Source organism: Watersipora subatra, chromosome 8 (genome assembly GCF_963576615.1).
Source record: "Watersipora subatra chromosome 8, tzWatSuba1.1, whole genome shotgun sequence".
NCBI lineage: Eukaryota > Metazoa > Bryozoa > Gymnolaemata > Cheilostomatida > Watersiporidae > Watersipora > Watersipora subatra.
Genome location: NC_088715.1, coordinates 55,301,498 through 55,320,984, shown reverse-complemented (window position 1 = coordinate 55,320,984; position 19,487 = coordinate 55,301,498). Strand labels below are relative to the sequence as shown.

At 35.2% G+C, this 19,487-nt stretch overlaps 1 protein-coding gene across 1 annotated transcript in view; it reads right to left on the bottom strand.

Moving 5' to 3' along the window:
* LOC137401627 (uncharacterized) overlaps positions 1-19,487 on the bottom strand; it is a 44,073-nt gene that overhangs the window by 5,378 nt on the left and 19,208 nt on the right. Inside the window, exons 7-13 of the mRNA XM_068088068.1 lie at positions 18,844-18,967; positions 14,607-14,768; positions 12,859-13,031; positions 12,568-12,610; positions 9,560-9,674; positions 6,870-7,018; positions 1,261-1,364 (exon numbers count right to left, since the gene is read on the bottom strand). Coding sequence (XP_067944169.1) covers positions 1,261-1,364; positions 6,870-7,018; positions 9,560-9,674; positions 12,568-12,610; positions 12,859-13,031; positions 14,607-14,768; positions 18,844-18,967 — 870 coding nt within the window. The remainder of the gene's footprint in view (positions 1-1,260; positions 1,365-6,869; positions 7,019-9,559; positions 9,675-12,567; positions 12,611-12,858; positions 13,032-14,606; positions 14,769-18,843; positions 18,968-19,487) is intronic.

Here is a 19,487-nt window from a genome sequence, read left to right as displayed (position 1 = left end):
GGTTAGACATTCCTTATTAATACCCGATCAGTTCAACTAGTTTGACACTCAATTCTTCTTTATAACTCTTAAATAGATGCTTTGACAACTAAAAATCAATTACTAAGTTCATCAGCTTCAACTATGTACACTTAAATTTGTTAAAAATAAAAGTTTTGTAAAAAAACGTTGTAGTTTTTCATTACTCAAGCTCCATAAGGATCACAAATATTTTAAAAATTGTAGATGAAATATCGTAAGCATCACACCAGTTAGCAAAATGTCCATAAAGAAAACCAAGTAACGTTTCAAATTTTATATAGCTACTGGTCCATCTAATTTAAATTTGATTTAATCTAATTTCAACTTATGAAACAGTAAAAATAGATGTAGTGATAAAAATGACCATGGAGGAAATAATGTGGATAAGAGACCAAAACGATGAGGGTTTTGCCATTTCCGTGTTTTTTAAGTCTAATGCTACCTTAGAGATTACGTGTATGAAGTAATATATATATATATATATATATATATATATATATTACTTCATGGGCAATAATTTCATTGCAACCCGAAATTTTTTTTCCAATTATGCCATGCAAAAATTATAAACCGAAAAAGGCAAACAGTTGCCCACTAAAATCAAATAAATGGTTTGACGTATATTGTTTGACGTGTATAACTTCCCAAAGGGAATCATACATAAAGTTTCAGACAACAAAAACTGCGTATACCTCAGAGGATCACGCCAGAGATCACATCCCTCTTTTGTATTGTTTTTCTCCATTTTTTAATTATAACGCTGAACCTGTCTGCCCGTTAGTTACCAACATAGTCATAATACATACCCATTTACACAACCAAATGGTTATAGCATTGTTTATGACACTCTAATTGTCTTTTTGCAATGTGAGCCAGGGGTGGTTATCGCATACCATATATTAACAGCTGCCGTAACCTTTGAAGGTGGCGACAGTTGCGCTACAAATAGAACTTTCCATCGACACCTGCTCTAGAAGTAGAGCAAAATGTCTACAAAAACAAATTCTGCTAATTAAGCTCAAGCTAGCAATAGCTAAGGAGTGAGTCAATGAGAAAAGCTATTCAAGAGAATTAGCATAAATTTATCTATGTCAAGCAATCTTTGCAGAACCTTTCAAAATATATATATATATATATATATATATATATATATATACAAATGAAGGTGATCAGCCGTAACGAAGGGATCTATTCAATGTGTGTTATATTTGTCTGTAGAGATTGATCTACTCAACTTACATGCGGTCCTCTTTGGTTGCATTCCAGAATATGACAGGTAGAAACCACGCACATAGCATACCAGCTGTCAGCGATACAAGATATTCAATAATCACGAGGAATCCCTAAAAAGAAACAAATTCCAGCTATATTGTTAACCTATCTTCGTACTAAAAATATCATATCACTGATATATATATATATATATATCATGATGTTTATTGATATTTATGGTACTTCTGATAAAAATTTGAAACTAGGTTGAACTTGTAAGGTGTTTACGTTGTGATTGATGTATTTTATAGGTTGTACGGGACCAGTCAGCAATGTTTAATACCAAAATACCAAACACTTGATTTATTGTAGGCCTAGTATAATGATAATATTTATAAATATGAAAATGTTCATCAAACATTGGATTGGAAATCATGACATGGATGCAAAGTGCAAACAAAATAGTGCAAATTAGTAAATACACACTATCACTATGTTTCCATGATGCGCAGTGCTTCGGAGTTGCGCCCTCTCCGAATCATGGAAACGGTGTCTTCGCCCTGAAATCACTGCGCACTGGTCAGTGCGAAGCCAGTGCAAATTCGCAGCAAGGAAACGGCAGTTGCGCAGTGGCTGCGCATAGCTCTCATGCCGTGGAAACAGATTCTTCGAGCGCCATAGACTAGTACAAAAGTTATCCTGCTTATCTTTGTTTTTGCTATTCTTCCGATATTTTTTCCCTTAAATTTAATTATGGTCTGCTCCTACGAAGATGATGAAGTGATTACTTTCCTGGACTTTGTTATCGATACCAACACTTTTCGAAAAATAGGTGGCAAGCCCTAAAGTAACATTTCAATAATCTATTACTTATATAAATATTTGTTAAAAATATATTATTTGTAAAAATTGTGTTAAGGTTTGTAAAACATTGTGAATGTGTATTGTAAATAAAAGTATAATGATGACAAAAGCATAAAAAGACCTTTTCTGACGTTCGGTATGCATGATCGATTCCATGTATCCATCCAGCGACTCGACTTATACAATTTCTCTTTTCTGGCTAATTTGCTGAAAACCACTGCGCAGTATGGAAACGTACAATCCCCTCGACTTCGGAGAGGGCTGCTTCGCAGTACTGCGCACCATGGAAACATACCGTATGGTAGTCCAAGTATGTTCTTATGTCCTACTCTTGTCTAGTTTAGGTATTGGTAAACAAACACCAGCTTGCCAGCCTTCACCACACCGAGACAACTTCTCAACTTGCTGTGAACCAGTCCACATGATGAAAACACACACTCAACACTAGCAGTCAGAGTTATATCCTCTTATTTATAGAATTTATACTGAGCCAGAATCCTTTGAAGCTATTCATTGAAAGATTTTTACAGAAAATGATGAGATACTCTCTCATCTCAGTGAGCCAGTGTAATGTGCTTACAATTCTGTTTCTGGGTGTCAGATTGTTCAATTCAAAATCATGGATTATGAAGTTGAAAGGGTTTTCAGTAGGCTGGTCTTCCAATAAGGCAATAAAATATAACAGTTTAACATGAGATGAGATAATCAGGTTAGGGAGATAGTACTAAGATGAAGGAATACGATTTAGATCTGAAAAACTCTTCTGAACTCAAACACTAATTAATTGGTCTAGCCAATGTCACCTCCTTGGTCTGGCTGTCTTTGTTTGTCGGCGTTGGGTAAACCTAATAGGTCCCTATGCAAGTATTTGATGATTTTAGGTGTTATTTAGCATTTTGAGATTGTTAGCAATAGTTGTAAGGTGAAAACGGAATGATAAAATTGACTTTTTCTATCAGCGATATATATCGATGATAGATATCAAGCGATATATATCGATGATAGATATCAAGCGATATATATCGATGATAGATATCAAGCGATATATATCAAACTAACCCTGAAAAAAACCTTCAATACTCTGAAAGTTAGTGGACCAATCTTTATTTTGAGTACAAAATCGGAATCAGCTTGTCTGGTTTATTTGGAAAATACGATAAAAGTTGTACGTGACAGTTATGGTTTAAGTTTCCAGAAAGACCTTCATTGGTCAAGAATACATGCTAGTAGAATACCAAGACAAATGAATATTGATACTAATAGAGAAGAGACTGGCTGGAGCAACAAACACGTTCATGATAGTTCCACCCAGTCAGTTAACAACATATACAGTTCTGTTCGAAATAAACTGGAGTACTTTGTTTTAAAAGTAAAATTTTCATACATGACATTGTTACTCATGGTGAATTTAGTCAATAGCCATAAAGGCTGGTTCACAATATATCGCCGTTAGTCAGCGTTTTTCTTTCGGCGGTCATCGTCGAATATGTGAACCGATGGCATCGACAAAGCATAGCGGACAGTTAGGAAACTTTGCAGCTGTCAAAGTTTCCCGATAGTTCGCCGAGCATCGACGACCGCCCTTTAAATGTGAACCATTTCGGCGATGGTAATTCGCGGTTGCGGATGGTGTGAATTATCCACATCCGTTTACGATAGTCGCTGCGGGACTAGATTTTGATTCCAGCACGCAAAAACAAAGAAGTTTCTTTGTAAAAATTTAAAGAGAGAAATGAGAACACTACGTCAAGGAGTATTTCCTGATGCAAACCCGGATGGGGTTGTGATAGTGTGAACATCGTTATCATTCGATAGCGTGAACCAGCCTTGAATTATAGATTAAATTGATCCTCAATTTGTTACGATTTCAAATATTTAAGCCAAAAAGCAGTAAAATGATGTTTTTGAATGATTATGTAGGCTAAATTCTGAACATTTCATTTTTTTAATGAGTGAAGATAACAATCTGTACAGATATGATCACATCACATGTTTTTATTTGCTTTTTCTAAGCCAAATACATGGATTATTCTGAGCGGATACCCAGTGTGAGAAATGAAAAATAGAACACCTGCTAATCTTTAGTTTATGATGGAGATTTTGTTATCAAATCAGAGCTGAATATTATCTCATTCCTATGACCATTTTATTAATCTACAAATACCAATTGTTGGCAATGCTAAAACTATATTCTGTGAAAGCTTACTACCCTAGGACACTTATATTTCGCTAGTATTTAGTTTCGTGAGTAGCATAGAGTAAAGTTTCGCTGCAACTTAATTTCGCAGCCCTGATGAGTGCGAAAATATAGTGATGTGAAAATAAATGCAGTGGAACAAACATAATTAGATTCCTCAGGTTCAGTTCACCATAAAAAAGAATTTACAATTTGGGACTAGTTTGTAATTGTGAACAGCGGGTAGAATTGTGTGGGCGAGATCGATGATGCAATTTGATCGCTTGCTGCCATTTGTTTCTTGGACTATCAATGAACGAAGCTATTTAATTCCCCGTTTTCGCTCATTCGTTATGATAGTTTAGTTTCGCTCATGAAATCTTCATGAGAGGATGACTCCGCGAAAATTAGATGAGGCGAATACATAAGTGTTCTAGGGTATCAATGATTATTGTGTTTGCAATATGTAACTGCCAATATTTTGTAATGAAAAGCCTAGTCATACAAATTTTAAAATATTGTATCTACTATAAACACTAGAACAGAGGTTGGCATAAACTTTTCTTATTGGATAAGGGCAAAAGATAACACATTTTAATCTGCTTATGACAGAGTACAGGAGATTACACATAGCAATAAAAATTAAATATCTTACTCAATATTCACTCATGTAAATATAAATTAAATATTCTCTCTTCAGAATACCTAATCAACACTTGACATAAGTTTACACGCCAAACTAAATACAAAAAATTACAAATCATGTATTTTGTGATTTTGATCTTGTAAATTTTGTATATTTGATATAAAATAAATATATACTTGTAAATATATAATATATTTGATCTTATAACCTGATCAAATATAAGATCAAATTCGATCTGCAATTCGATCTTCAAATTGCAGATCAAATTTCAATTTAATCTGCAATTTGAACTCTGACTACGAACAATTGTGTGTAGCATAGAAAACTCTGAAAACTAAAAGAAAGAAATTGAATAACTCAGTGCAAACCGGCTCTGATAAATAGAAATACCCGGGCAATCGTCAGATATAAATTTCATGGAGACTCGACATGAATCGCCGATGTTTAAATGAGTTTGCGTGTTCGTGGTTGGGCAGTATTTCAATGTTTCAAAAATGGTAGAATCGGCAACAAGATTTTAATTGTGTATAGATTTCAGTCTCAAGTGTACCAATCTACAACCGAGCTGCAACATATATGATGAGAATAGTTTTATTACTAAATGCATGAAAAGCTAGCATTCATGTTGGGTGACCTATAGAAGATTTTACTAATTTCATGGATCACCAGAGATCTGGTAATTGCTGTGCTCCCAAGCAACACCAACAGTTAACAGCAAGACGCAAGCTTGCTTTCGTTTTTATGATCGCTTGTAAAGATTATTCATTTACATATCATTGGCTGAGAATCATAGCTGACCAATCAATAGTGAGCAATTGTATTTAATTTGCGGATAGTGAGTGCATAGTGCATGAAATTTCAAAAGAACCTGCTAATCATTTCATTGTAAAAGGCATTGGAATAAACATAAGTTAAAATTTTGATGCATCGACTAACATGGTCAAAGCAACGAAACCCATCTTCAACTTTTTTGATGTCTCACACAATTTGCATTGAAAGTTGGAATTGTCTGCTCTTTACTAAAATGCCTAGCAATAGTAGTGTTTTGCTGATTAGGCGCAATTTAATCACTAAAGTGAGCTTTTGTTATCACACGACGTTGTTTTGTATTTGTTGAATCACAGTCTAAGAACTTTATTCTTTCACCTTCACCGTTGACAATTTATTTGTCACATTACAAAAAATTCTAATACAAACTTGCCAGAAAAATAATAACTGATATTGATAATTTGAATGATACTGTTTAAATAAAGGGTAGTGGTAGGAGAGCTCCCCAGGCTGTGGTATAGGACTCAGGGCTGGGGATGCATGTAGATAGGGGTGAGACCTACTTGCGGTTTAGAGGTATTAGCGATTCACATATACAGTCCATAACTAACTAAAGGTAACCAATTACCAAAAGTATAGGGGCGTAAACCCAGTTTTAAATGATTTTTTACTAGCGTATATAGAATTTGGTAAAAACCAAAAATTGAAACCTGGCGATTAAAGGGTTAAAGATGAACGTACATTAAATTTTAATATTTGAATATCAGTATTTTTAAGTTATTTGCGATTGCTTTTGATGTTTGAGGTTTTGTGACTGCCAGGATGTTTCAAGATTAAAATCGACCAAACTTGATCGAGGTGAAAACACTCAAAAGTGTGATTATGACACCTTTAGTTGCAAAGAGATGAACAGAATAGTGTTCCGGAACATTGCTACTTGAATGCAGCAACGGATATCACTTATAGCAACTAGCGATGTCTACCTTTCTTCCGAATGGTTTAATTGCAATCAAGTTTTGCCGATTTTCATTTTGAAGCATCCGGACTGTCAGATTCCTTCAAACATCAAAACAATTGTAAATGATAGAAAAATACCAAATACTTTCTGAAGGAATCTACTAAAATTTCATGTAAGTTCACCTTTAAGAAATGATCCGCCTGTCAATGTCAACATCAACTAACCTTCGGGTTTGAATATGCAACACAGAATATGGTTGTCATGGCAACCAAGCAGATGAGGAGGTAAACAAAGAATTGTAGAGTCAGATGTTCTCCAACGTTCATACAGTTCCATCTCTCCTTTGGCCATTTTGACGCCACGAACCCTTCCACTACATATACACAATAAAACAGATCGTGCGAATCAGATGCTTCAAAGGCATGTTTCCGATAAGCCATCTTGCAATGTCAAATAACATTGTTGAATATATTCACCAAGGCATGAGCCTCCGATAGACGACACCGCAGCAACAGGGTTGTGGACAGTTAAAAACATGACTTTCAATGTTGTCATTAATTTGTAAAAACTATTTGTTACAACTCACGGATAGTTTATTATACAAACCAACCATTTCGATCAGTGTCTACATATGGATGATTGTTATTACTATTGCGAAATAAAACATAGCGAATTACCCTAGGACACTTATGTATTCGCCTCATCTAACTTTCGCGAAGTCATCCTCTCGCGAAAATTTCATGAGCGAAACTAAACTATCATAACGAACGAGCGAAAACGCGAAATTAAATAGTTTTGTTTATTGATAGTCCAAGAAACAAATGGCAGCAAGCGACCAAATTGTATTATCAATCTCGTCCACACAATTCTACCTGCGATTCACAATTACAAACTAGTTCCAAATTGAAAATTATTTTATTACCGGTGAACCAAACCTGAGGAATCTAATTATGCTTGTTCCACTGCATTTATTTTCACATCACTATATTTTCGCACTCATCAAAGATGCGAAATTAAGTTGCAGCGAAATTTTACTCTGTATGCTATTCACGAAACTAAATACTAGCGAAATATAAGTGTCTTAGGGTATGCATAATTACGGTAAGCTGTTTTTTTGCATCGTTTTAAGTTTCTAGACGATATCACTTAGCCTTTCGAAAGTCTTAAAGTACAACCTACAACATTGATATACACCTGATCATATGCAACGATTTGTATTTGTATCTTGTATGATATGCATAGACTGTATTTAATTTACTTACACACATGCCCAGCCAACTTAAAGAACAAAAAAAAGGACAATGCATCGTGGGATACAACCAAACAAAGCACGAGTAGGCAACTCTGAAAGGTAAAGCGCACAGTGCCAAAAACTTAAAGCATGCCATCTATTAATTGCTATTACTGTTGTTTACTAAGTGTTTTTATTAGTTTATCACTAAATCAGATTTATGATTTTACAATTGCTTTTACATATAGCACAAGTCAACGTCTTTGCAATAAATAAGATGATAAAGAACACTAATAACTAATAAAAACTATACTCTTTCCCACAGAATTTGTTAGAATGAAAGCTAGCCATAGGGAATATGTTCATACGTAGGTACATAGCCTGTCTTGACAAACTGTTGTTTTTGCGGAGTTGTTCCCCCGTCGAGCGGGCGAGCAACACAACAGCTTGTCACAAGACGAACTGTACCTGATGCATCAGCTGCACTTATAGGGAGTTGTTCTCTTCCGTCTATGCGGCTTGGTTGCGATGTAACGTCGGTCGATCCATTGGTAATCATAACGAATTTCGCGCAAAAATTTATGTAGAAAAAATAAGATTACAATGTTTAACCAGCGACCAGTCTCTGCAGTAAACTGTGGTAGAACCTGAGAACTTAGGCAACAACAGCGACCAAACATGTCGTTATTTGTGCGCTCAGTCAGTTTTATTTCTATTTTTGTATCAGTCAGTTTTATTTGTTCTTATGGATTTTACTTTCAACTTATTTTATTCTTAAATTCTACTAACGTTTACAACAGAAACTGGTCTTTGGTTAAACGTTGTAATCTTATTTTTTTCTACATAAACTTTTGCGCGAAATCCGTTATGATTGCCAATGGAGCGACGGCCATTAACATCGCAGCCACGCCGCATAGACGGAAGAGAACAACCCCCTTTCAGTGCAGTTGATGCATCAGGTGCAATACGTCTTGTGACAAGCTGTTGTGTTGCTCGCCCGCTTGACGGGGGAACAATTCCGCAAAAACAACAGTTTGTCAAGACAGGCTAGTAGCTACAGTGTGAAGTCTTTTTTTGCAAATATCTAAACTGCTTCAATGTTGCGTGTCACCATTTAAACTCTATTACTAAGGTTCCATACAGCGACAGTGTAACAGCACCTAGGTAAGCCAGTGCTGAATCACTAAGCTGGGACAACCAGCAAATATTGTTTCCACAGGGTACTATCATAGAGCCATGTTGACGTGAAGCGTTGTCAACAAAAATCTCTGCATGTGAAGCGATAGAAAAGGAAGACCTAAGGACGACAAAAAAGGCGAATCACATGCTTGTCTTGCTGCCAAACAAGGACATCGAAGCACAACAGAATGATAGCGACACAGCTGTTTCCTTGATAGAATTGCAGCGCCATATAAGGGTGTTGCGCTCCGCTATCGCTGTATAGAAACTTAATATTTGTTTGTGACCATAGTGATTGCTGCCGATGCGGATAAAAGCGTGCTGCCATTTTGTATAGCAACATGAACAGTTGCCTAAAATCTAGGACCTTTAGATATTCTGCAGAAATGATGCAAATGAGTGAAAACCCACAAGTTAAAGTTTACTGATCTCATGTAAATATTGGTAATTTAACCACAGTCTTTCCATGACAAGAAGTAAAAGATGATATGCGTGACCACTCACCAGTTTGGCATATAGATGTTATAGCAATGGTATAGGAAACTGTTATGCTGACGACAATGAACACAGTTATGAGCCAGGCGACCCAGCTGAATTGTGAATAGTCTTCCTTTATTACCTGCAATCAGGTTAACACTGGGCTACCAATAAACACAGGCAGACATGTCTAGCTGCTAGAGGCTGGTTTACACAATATCGCTGTATGTTGGAGTTGTCCTCTCAGCATTCATCGTCGACTGCACACCGTAAACCGATGGCATTGACGAAGCAACGTGAATATGTCGGAAAAGTTGGTAGCTGTCAAACCTTTCCAATAGTTCGCCGAGCGTCGACAATGTGCACCATCTCGATGATGGTGATTCGCTGTTGCTGAAAGCGTAATCTATTTATTTCTGTTTATGAGAGGTTGCGAGACTAGTACTTGATTTGAGCATGCAAAGACAAAGAGGTTCTTTGCTTTTGTTCCTTCAAGAAACATTAAAAAAATGAGAACACCACATCGGTGATGAATATTCGCTGATGCAAATGCGGATGGGTTTGTGACAGTGTGAACATTGTATTGTTATCATCGCCGATCACCAAAGTACTGTGGTATCAACGACAAGATACGCCGGTATAGTGCGAACCAGCCTCAAGTGAAAAAACATATTTGAACCTCATTTGCTAGCAGAGTTTAATTAAAGACAATATCATCTTTAGACAACTTTCTACGATGAAGACACAAAAAGTTCAGTTATGCAGTAACGTCCTCTACAATTGGAGGCACTTCAGAGATGGTACAAGAGATGTCTATTTACTGAAGCTTAGCTTTGGTTCTAGAATTTTGTTTATCATTAGTTGCAATGTGCAAGCTTGTGAGTGTTCTACCACATATGCCCCAACTCTCTTGGCTTTTATATTTAGCTGATAAATTTGATCAACTTATCAACTGGAGTTTATTGATATTCCAAAGGACTATGACACGTAAATTAACTACTAAACAATGCATACTCGAGAGTTTTCCATTAATAAAGAATGCTGCCTATGATGACCTGACATTATTTCATGACATTGCGAGCAACAGCAAATAACTACAAATCACTGCCAGATGACGTCTAGAGTAGCAGCACAAAAACCAGCAGATTGTATGTAAATAAAAATGTTATGACAAGCATAAAAATGACAAGTCATTCTATGCTCATCATTATGATGTAACTATCAATAAAGGGTGAGCTATGGGAATGCTAGGACATTTGAAGATACTTAAGATACTTGAAAGTGACATATCTGGCTGATTTATAATATTCTGGAGCCGTCTTATAATTTGATGCGCAAAATATATTGCATTCTGGACACTTTCGGCTTCTCTACACACCTTCAAATATATGTTAAGGACTGGAAATGTTGTTAAATGCTTGACGCACCAAATAAAATTGGAGTTGTCTTCTATATGCTGCTTTCAGAAAACAACAGAGCACTCTACTAATTACTCTACTAATTACATCATGCAAATGAGTCCAATAAAAGAGTTCTAGCATACACTGAATTTGTTTGTCATAAACCACGCCTTTGGTTATCATAACCTTAAAACATAATCATATTTATAACTAGAAATTCCACTGTCATACAGCCCACGACCAAGTGATATTGGAAAAAGAAAGGGTACTGATGGTTGACAAATGCAATATTAGCAGTCAAATAGGATAACTGCAATGGTAGCTGTAATGTACTGGGTGTGGGTGTTATTATATACAACAAATAGCAATAATAAAAGGAAAAGATTATATGTTTATATCTCTCCTGCAAAAAGAGAAATGCAATATTGGCCAATATTAGAAGTAAAATGCACTGATATTATTAGAATAAACAATATTATTTATATAGTAATAATATAAAACCAAAGCACAATTTTTTTTACATTTCAAAACGGCATAGCTAACAATATCACGAAGTTGTGATATTTATATAGATTTTTAGAAAATCTGTACTACGTAGTCATTGTTCCGTAGTCATCCAAACTTACAATTAATTATTGTAATAATCTCATAAGAAACATTAAAAAAATATCATCGTCATTTGCTTTACTGACACTGCGTTGGACATCAGTTAGAATGCGAAAGTATTCAAATATGTCGGCAAATGAAATTGAAAATGAAAAAATTGAAATCGGCAAGAATGAAACGATTTCTGTACTCCTATGTTAATTGCCGAAACCTTCGGCAATTCGACAATGCTATAGACTGGTGAAAAGTGCACGTTTTTTTTTCGTGAAACGCGCAAGACTTTATCGTTTTATTCTCTGTCGCCCGGCGTTTCAATTTCCGGTCTTAACTTTTATTAATCCAAGCTTTTCAAGCGTTTTGTGGCGACTTTCGTCCAAAAAAATCTGTCTATTTGTGTAGAATCCGATCAGATGGGTTAGTTTTAGGAATTTGCGGTAACCTTTCAAAGACTTGGTAACATATTTAAATAGGTTTATATGCGTTTTGTATCATTATTATACTTGAACGACTTTACTGAAAAATAGTTAAATTTGTTGATAGGATTTCGTTACAAGGGTTTGGTGACGGCCGTTAACGGATAATTTTTCAGGAGTTGTGTGCACATGTGCATTTATCATAATTCTCCCAATCAATCGTTTCACTCTTGTTCGGTCGTGGGAAGATCTTAGACTATGTATTTTTGATGACGCATCACCGTGGATACGCTTGTCTATGTTAATAGACTTACCTGACTCGGTTATTGAGTACTATTGCGTGCATATCAAGACCAAAAATTTTTAAATTGCAAAAAGTCCACGATTACAATTTGAGTTTCTCAAATGTCCCCAAATTGTATAGCCCTCAAAGTTAAGAATATAAAATCACCCTCTATCGTATAGAAACATCAGTTTGCGTGAAGCTGGTAAGTCACATAAATAAAATCGATTTCCAGAAAGCAGAGCGCCAACCAAGCCAATTTGACTATCAACTTTTGTGAGTCAACAAATTGACTAATAATTGGTAAACTACATTTAGTAAAGCAGTGGTTACCTTTGTGAAAGGAACTGTTGATATCTGTCCATTTTCAGCAGCCCTGAAACAAAACTTAATGCAGAATTTGAACGGAAGCAATGAGAGTGCACAGCCTTAGTACCCAAATAATAGCGTCAATCCGCATGACAATAATGGCAAGAAATTAAGGTGATAGGTGTTTGGGGAAAGCAAAAGATTGTGCATTTGTTTCCCCAAAACGGGCCAACAACATACACAGACTATAAAACGGCTAAGGATTTATCTGCTCCTTTTAAACAATCAAGAAGAAGAAATCAAACCATTAACTACCATTCTAAGGTGAAGTTGGTCTGAGGACATATTTCCTCAGTAGAATCTTCTAGAATATGATGATGACATTCATTAGACTGTGGGACAACGTAGAGCACTCCGAAGGTCCAGAGGATATCAATAAGATAAGTAGTGCAAAGTCCGAGATTGACAGCTAGCCGATAGGAGGCAATCTGAAGCAGGAGTAACGACAGTATCACTCTGCTTCACAGGCCATGTATTGACATCGTAGACTTCAAATAATTCTAACATTTAACATTACTGTTGCTTCTCCTTAACAAGCTGTTGGAAATTCTATACACTTCTTCAACATAGTCATCCAGATTAGGCATGACGGCTTATTTACTAACCAGCTATCTTATTTGTTAATCCAACGAAAAGCAAAGCATTAACAACGGATAAAATGATAGATTGTAACCTGTCCGATAAATGCTTGTCAAAAACACATTATTTAGATTTCAAAGACTAGTAAAGACTCAACATAAAGATTGGATAAACACATTTTGGAAAATTTAAGAATCCAATCGGCAGGCAATTATTATTACTGTTTACAAAATTAAGAGTTGTGTCTCCTTCTGCCTCAACATACAATATGTTTTATATGTCAGAAAAAATAGATAGAACACAAGCACATTAATAGATAGAACACAAGCACATTAATACATTAACATTAATAAAATGTTTTCTAAAAATTATATGAGTGCTTTTCCAGATCAATGTGTCAAAAATAGTTTTTGTTTCAATGTTCCGTTAATGATAAGCTTTGTTAATGTTGCGATCTTGGCAATTTATAGATATTACCTGGTGTAAAACTAATAATCCTAACACAAAAATTGGCCGTGTAATTTTCCTGGTTGAAAACACCTACAGCTGTGGTAAAAGACACCACAACATAAAAATTACCTAAATAGAAAAGAGACACCTAGTTGGTGCTAACAATTTCGCACCAGTTAATACCACGTACAAAAGCTGATTACCTAAAACTCCTTCCTATCCATAGAACACATAATGACCTTTTTAGTTTGGGAGTCATAATCAGAAATACAATGCTAATGTAGAATTATAATAAAATATATGATGACAATAAAAATATTTTACAATGTAATTACAATAAACTAGAAGTAAAATTAAATTTGATTGCTTCTTAATTATCTGATTGTTTAACCTATTAACCAATTATCCAATTAACCTATCTTAATTGTCTAACCAAAAAAAAATTGTTGGTTAAAGCTTGACTTGCAATAAAATTCACATTACAGTTATTTGGTATCAAAAAATTCATCATGTCTTACTCTGTTGTGATTTAGGTTGTATACCAAATAACTGTAATGTGAATTTTATTGCAAGTCAACCTTTAACGATTACAAATGCAGTGTAGATTGCATCAAACAACCAAAAAGTAGTGGGAACTGCTACTATGAGGTCAAGATCTATGTCTCATATTTGAATTCCACATCGTAATTACACTTTTTGGTAGAACTATACGTACGAGTTTTCCACCCATTTTAACTAAAAGTTATAGGAAATATGACAAAATCAGTAGAGATAAGGGTTAAACGGGTCACTGTATATTAACAATACAATAGTCTGGTAGTGAGTGGTGAGGTAAAGACAACAACGAATAAGAGACTGCTTAACTAGCAGTATAAATCATGTGTATTCCAGTTTTAAAATTACCTGCCAAAATAACCTATGTAATTGTCTAGGAAAGTAAATCGGCAAAGTGACCAGAATGCATTGCTTCCTACCTGAGACTTTCCAGGATTTTTTAGCTTTCCAAAGGTTAACGGCATGACGATGATCGCACCGAACAAGGCAGTATTTGAGAGTAGAACAGTTTTTCCTATATATTGGAAGTCAGTCGATACTTCTCTGTGTATTGTCGAGCCCACAATAAATGCCACAACCACCTTCAGAGATCAATAATATATCAATTAAATAGCACAAAGTGAAGAAATCGGAAATTGGCATTAGGCAAAAATCAGTGGTCTCATTCTTATAAAGTGACATGCCAAATGTTAAAACCTCACTGACATGATTATTTCATAAACATTTCAAATAGAAGTGTGTTATCCTTACAATTTGATGGCAAATTGTTCTCACAATAAAATTAACTCATGTACTGTCACTAGCCCGAGTTGACTAAACAAAACCATTGCTTCATGCTGATCCTAAGGCTATTTAGGGCGAAGGAAAAGTAACCAGAGAAAATGCTTGGCCACTCATAACATATTCCAGAAATATACTGTTACACCTACAATGGTTGCGCAATTTTTCCGAAAAGTTTTGTTAAACAAAAGTGTGGGGTGCAAAGGTAATTCCAACAGCGTCGACACAATAACTCTTTTTATTAAAAATACCACAATCCATCGTTTTTTTGACGCCAACACCCTGTTTGCACATGTGATCGCTCACGAAAAAGTCGCCATCTTTGTAGAAAACGATCGTCATTCTCTTGATTAATAGTATTTTTCGGTGTTGCTTTGATACCAAAATAAAAAATTTGCAAACAAAAGCATTGTTTGCAATAATTAATTGCAGAAGCTTCGTGTTTTTAACAATAAAAGTTGTCCATAAAGATGGCAGACAACGATAGAATGACGTCACGAAAAAACGAAGGAATGGTGATGTCTGTAGATATGCTCTTTTAATTGGTTTCTTAACTTGATCAAATCTTTACTATAATAAGAGCCGTGTCCATCCGTCTATCCGAAGTCACGGTTAAAAACTCGAAAAAAAACATTGCATCGCACGGGAATGGAACTCTGATGTTCCACTTTGTTGCCAGGCACACTACTAATTGCACTACTCCACCTCTTTGCCGATTAAAAGAATAATGAAAGATGTGCATGGTTGCGTCAAAAAGGTCTAGTTAATGAAATTAAGACCAATAAAAGTCTAAAACATCAGCTACAACTTGATGTCAATTTTGTCTTTGTAAACCAACCCTGTCCAGAGATATATGCGTTTGAAAGAGACCATCTTTTAAAAAGCTCACATTCCAGCGGGTGCTTCATTCGTGACATAACTAGTGATACACCTGAAAAGAGTCCACGAGCGATAAATATAGGATCACTTCATTAGCCAATCGTCAGCACTAAATTTTTATATAGGTCGTAATAAATGTTATCACTCGTAAAACGCTTTGTCTGTGATCTCAAATTTAGGGATTTTACTCTATTAGTAAATCGCATGGACATCAATATTTACTAAATCAATTAACATCGTTACTTTAATGAATTACTTGATCGACACGTTTTATTGATGAACAGCAAAATTGTAAAAATTGCTGTAAAGTTACTGCGAAGGTGACTCCGAGTTTTCTGAGCATCAGGTGGTTAAAGTGTTACAGAGGAAGATAGGAGAATGAAAGTAAATTTAACTTTTACTTTGAGTCTCCTATAGATATACTGTTGAGTTTACATTTAGATTATATTTCCCTGTTTGAGGTTATAACGTAATTTCCTGCGTGTGCGAGATAGGTATGTACAGTGAGTTCTTGACGGCTTCTTTTTAATCCATAGCATCTAGCAATACAATTGCTTAGATTGATGAGTATACTAAAGGTTATACTTTTATTACTCATTAATACATGTACTAATTAATAACATTATAACTTTTTGCTATCACCAATCATCGTTTTATAATTTTTTATCGTTTCAACTAGCTATAATTGCTTCAAAGTTTCTTTGGCAGTTTTATCTAGTAAATTAGATTTATGATTTGACTTTAAATGTTCACTTCTCACTTGTAGAAAGTGAAGAAAATCGATTGATCAATGTAAATCTTTAACTTCCAGAACCAAAGCTTCGAATTGTTGGCTTGGCGTACTTATGCTTTTGTTAAACATTTATTCATTTTTAAAATTACACTCGCAATTTATCTAACTCCCAATTTGAAAGCTTTCAGTAGGTACGCGTTAGAATGACATATCTATGAATGACATATATTTATTGCATTTGTTTTATTGATTACAGGATGTTTATGTGGTTCCACCAGCCGAAGCAGCTTTGTCAGTGTGGACACTGCCATAAATGGGAAAGAGAGACATGAATGTGTGCTCCATATTTTTGTATGCATATTTACAAATCATGCTGCATGTTTTGTTTGAGTTTGCTGCAGTAAATGATTTTGTCTTATTGTATGAGCTGAAACTATGTGAGTGGCCACGACTTGGATTATGGATAGATATTTTTAAACAAAATCTTTATGCTGAGATGAAATACACCTGTGCTGAAATCTCTTCTGATAGATGGATTTATGAAGTGATATCAGAGCTGCATGGATGGCCCTTTTGCATAGCTCGACCATTTGCATGGTACTTGAATCAACTAACCAAATGTGACCAGTGATTTTTTTCTACACATCGATATTAATAATGTTGACAGTCGACTATACAATTTTACTTACGGTAGTAAGAAACTAGTTTTCGTTGTGGGCAATGATATACAGCCCCACCCCAGGATGGGCGACGGGCATAATGTGGGCGGGGCTTTTGGGAGGCTGTATATCATTAATGTGGGTAGCGACGGAACTGTGCCAATACAAAGACCTTATTCTACATAGTTTGCTTGAAAAAATTACCGTAGACCGGTAGAATTGGTAGTCGGTAGTAAGATGTTTATACAGCATTTAGAAGAAGCTAATATGACAAGTGTTTAATTTTTCTTGTTTGAGACATTGGTAATAATGTATTTGTAGCTGGATTTAAAATTTTATTCTAGCGAAAACGAGCAAATACAAGATAAAATATATGCCAACAGAGCCGCGTAGGACTAGACTTTTATCACAATAGCCGACGTGAATACGAGAGATAGAGACAGGTTGTATCACGCGTTACATCATTTTGGGCAAGTCTGGGCACGTTTTTTGGGCCTGAGCATTTTTACCGCGATCAAATTTTTTCGATTTTAATCTTCAAATATCTTGACGATGAGATCGCCTAACACAACGAACAACATATCAACTGATAGACAAAGAAAAATACTTTCTTTTAAAATCAACTCAAATTTGACGCAACCACATGTTCAAGCAAATATTTATTATATATACCGAGCTCTTAGGACACCTCAAGTTAAACTCGTTAGATTATTAGCAGTATATGGAATAAGAAAATGCCAAAAGTATTAACAATAGTGCCTTAGTTGCCTCGTCTATTTAGTAAAAATTGAACTAACTTTAAATGGACTTTGCTTACTGCATATTCTATTTAAGCCATGCGTATTGCACATCATTAGAATGTTGAGAATCAAATCTTTCTAATAGGATTAACATTTACAACAACAAGACCATTTTCCCTAAGGAATTAGCCTCAGAGATTGACTCCAAATTTTGCTCCAAAAAACTCCAGTTTTACCTGCCTTCAGAGACCGCTGGGATAGTTTTTGTTTTAGATTTATAATGATTTAAAGAATACAAAATGTTCTGAGGAATCATTTGATATGTACATGTATGTATATTATTTGGTCTGGGTAGTGCAGAGTGGTGGTAAATTTAAAAAAAACTGTTTGATCATAAAATGATGAGGGGTGTTAATACTTTAGGCCACGACTGTATTTAGTCTTGCAGATCTATCCGTGAAAACTTGAAAGTTATTCATGAAAAATCTTGAACTGTTCCGAACAATTTTGTCTGGTACTGTTAATCCACAGAACTCTGAGGTTTTCACTTACACTAAAGTAGATATATTTTGACCAGAGTAAAGCGCCGACTGATAAAGCACAACTTTTTCTCCCAGGTGTATTTTCACTCAAATTAGTTAACTATTTAAAAAAATCAAAGCTTTGTTTTGAAAACATGTAGATGATGGCAAAATATAAAAGTAAAATGTTGGCGGTTTTCATCACTTAGGATATTAAAATCTTCAAATATTTGGGCAGTGTAGCAAAGCCAATTTTATCGGACTATCTCCGCTCTAAACAAAGCACCTTGTCTTCAGGAAATAGACAGTATAGATGTATTGATGATAGTATTGAAATAACTCACCGTAATCGTGAGAATAATGGCCTTGAAAAAGGTCGCGATGCTGACAGTGGGGGTTATCAAATTCTTCCCGAAAAGAGCGAAGAGGTTGAGGAGCCAGCAGAATGGGATGATTGTGTAAGCGACACTGTGTGAGACAAAACAGACAGATAGAGTAGGATATGCGTACAATATAACATACCGTAAAACTTGTATTTAAAAGCCACCTTTATTCAAATGTCACTTTTAAGAAACATCACTTCTGAAGGATGAGTTGAAAAAAAGAGCGCCATGGCATTCAAATAAAGGTTTTATGGTAGATGATCTGTTATAGCAACAGCCATCCATGATCTTTACTCCTCTTCACGACTAGCTTATACAGCCAAATCTTTACTAGGGAAGTTAATTCATTTTAATATCTCCAGATTACATAAGTATTTTCCTAACATGCAACGACTTGTTGATTTCATTCAGGACCAAAAAATTAATGATAAAAACTGCAGATAACTACACATAGGATCAAAACTAACTCACAGCAAACATGTGTAAGAAACTTTATCATACGCAAGAAACTGAAGCAATAGAGTTACAATAAATTTTTTTATCCCGTTTCATACTAGAGAAATACAATTGGACGTGCAGACTCAGTAAAATGTAGACTGAGAGGC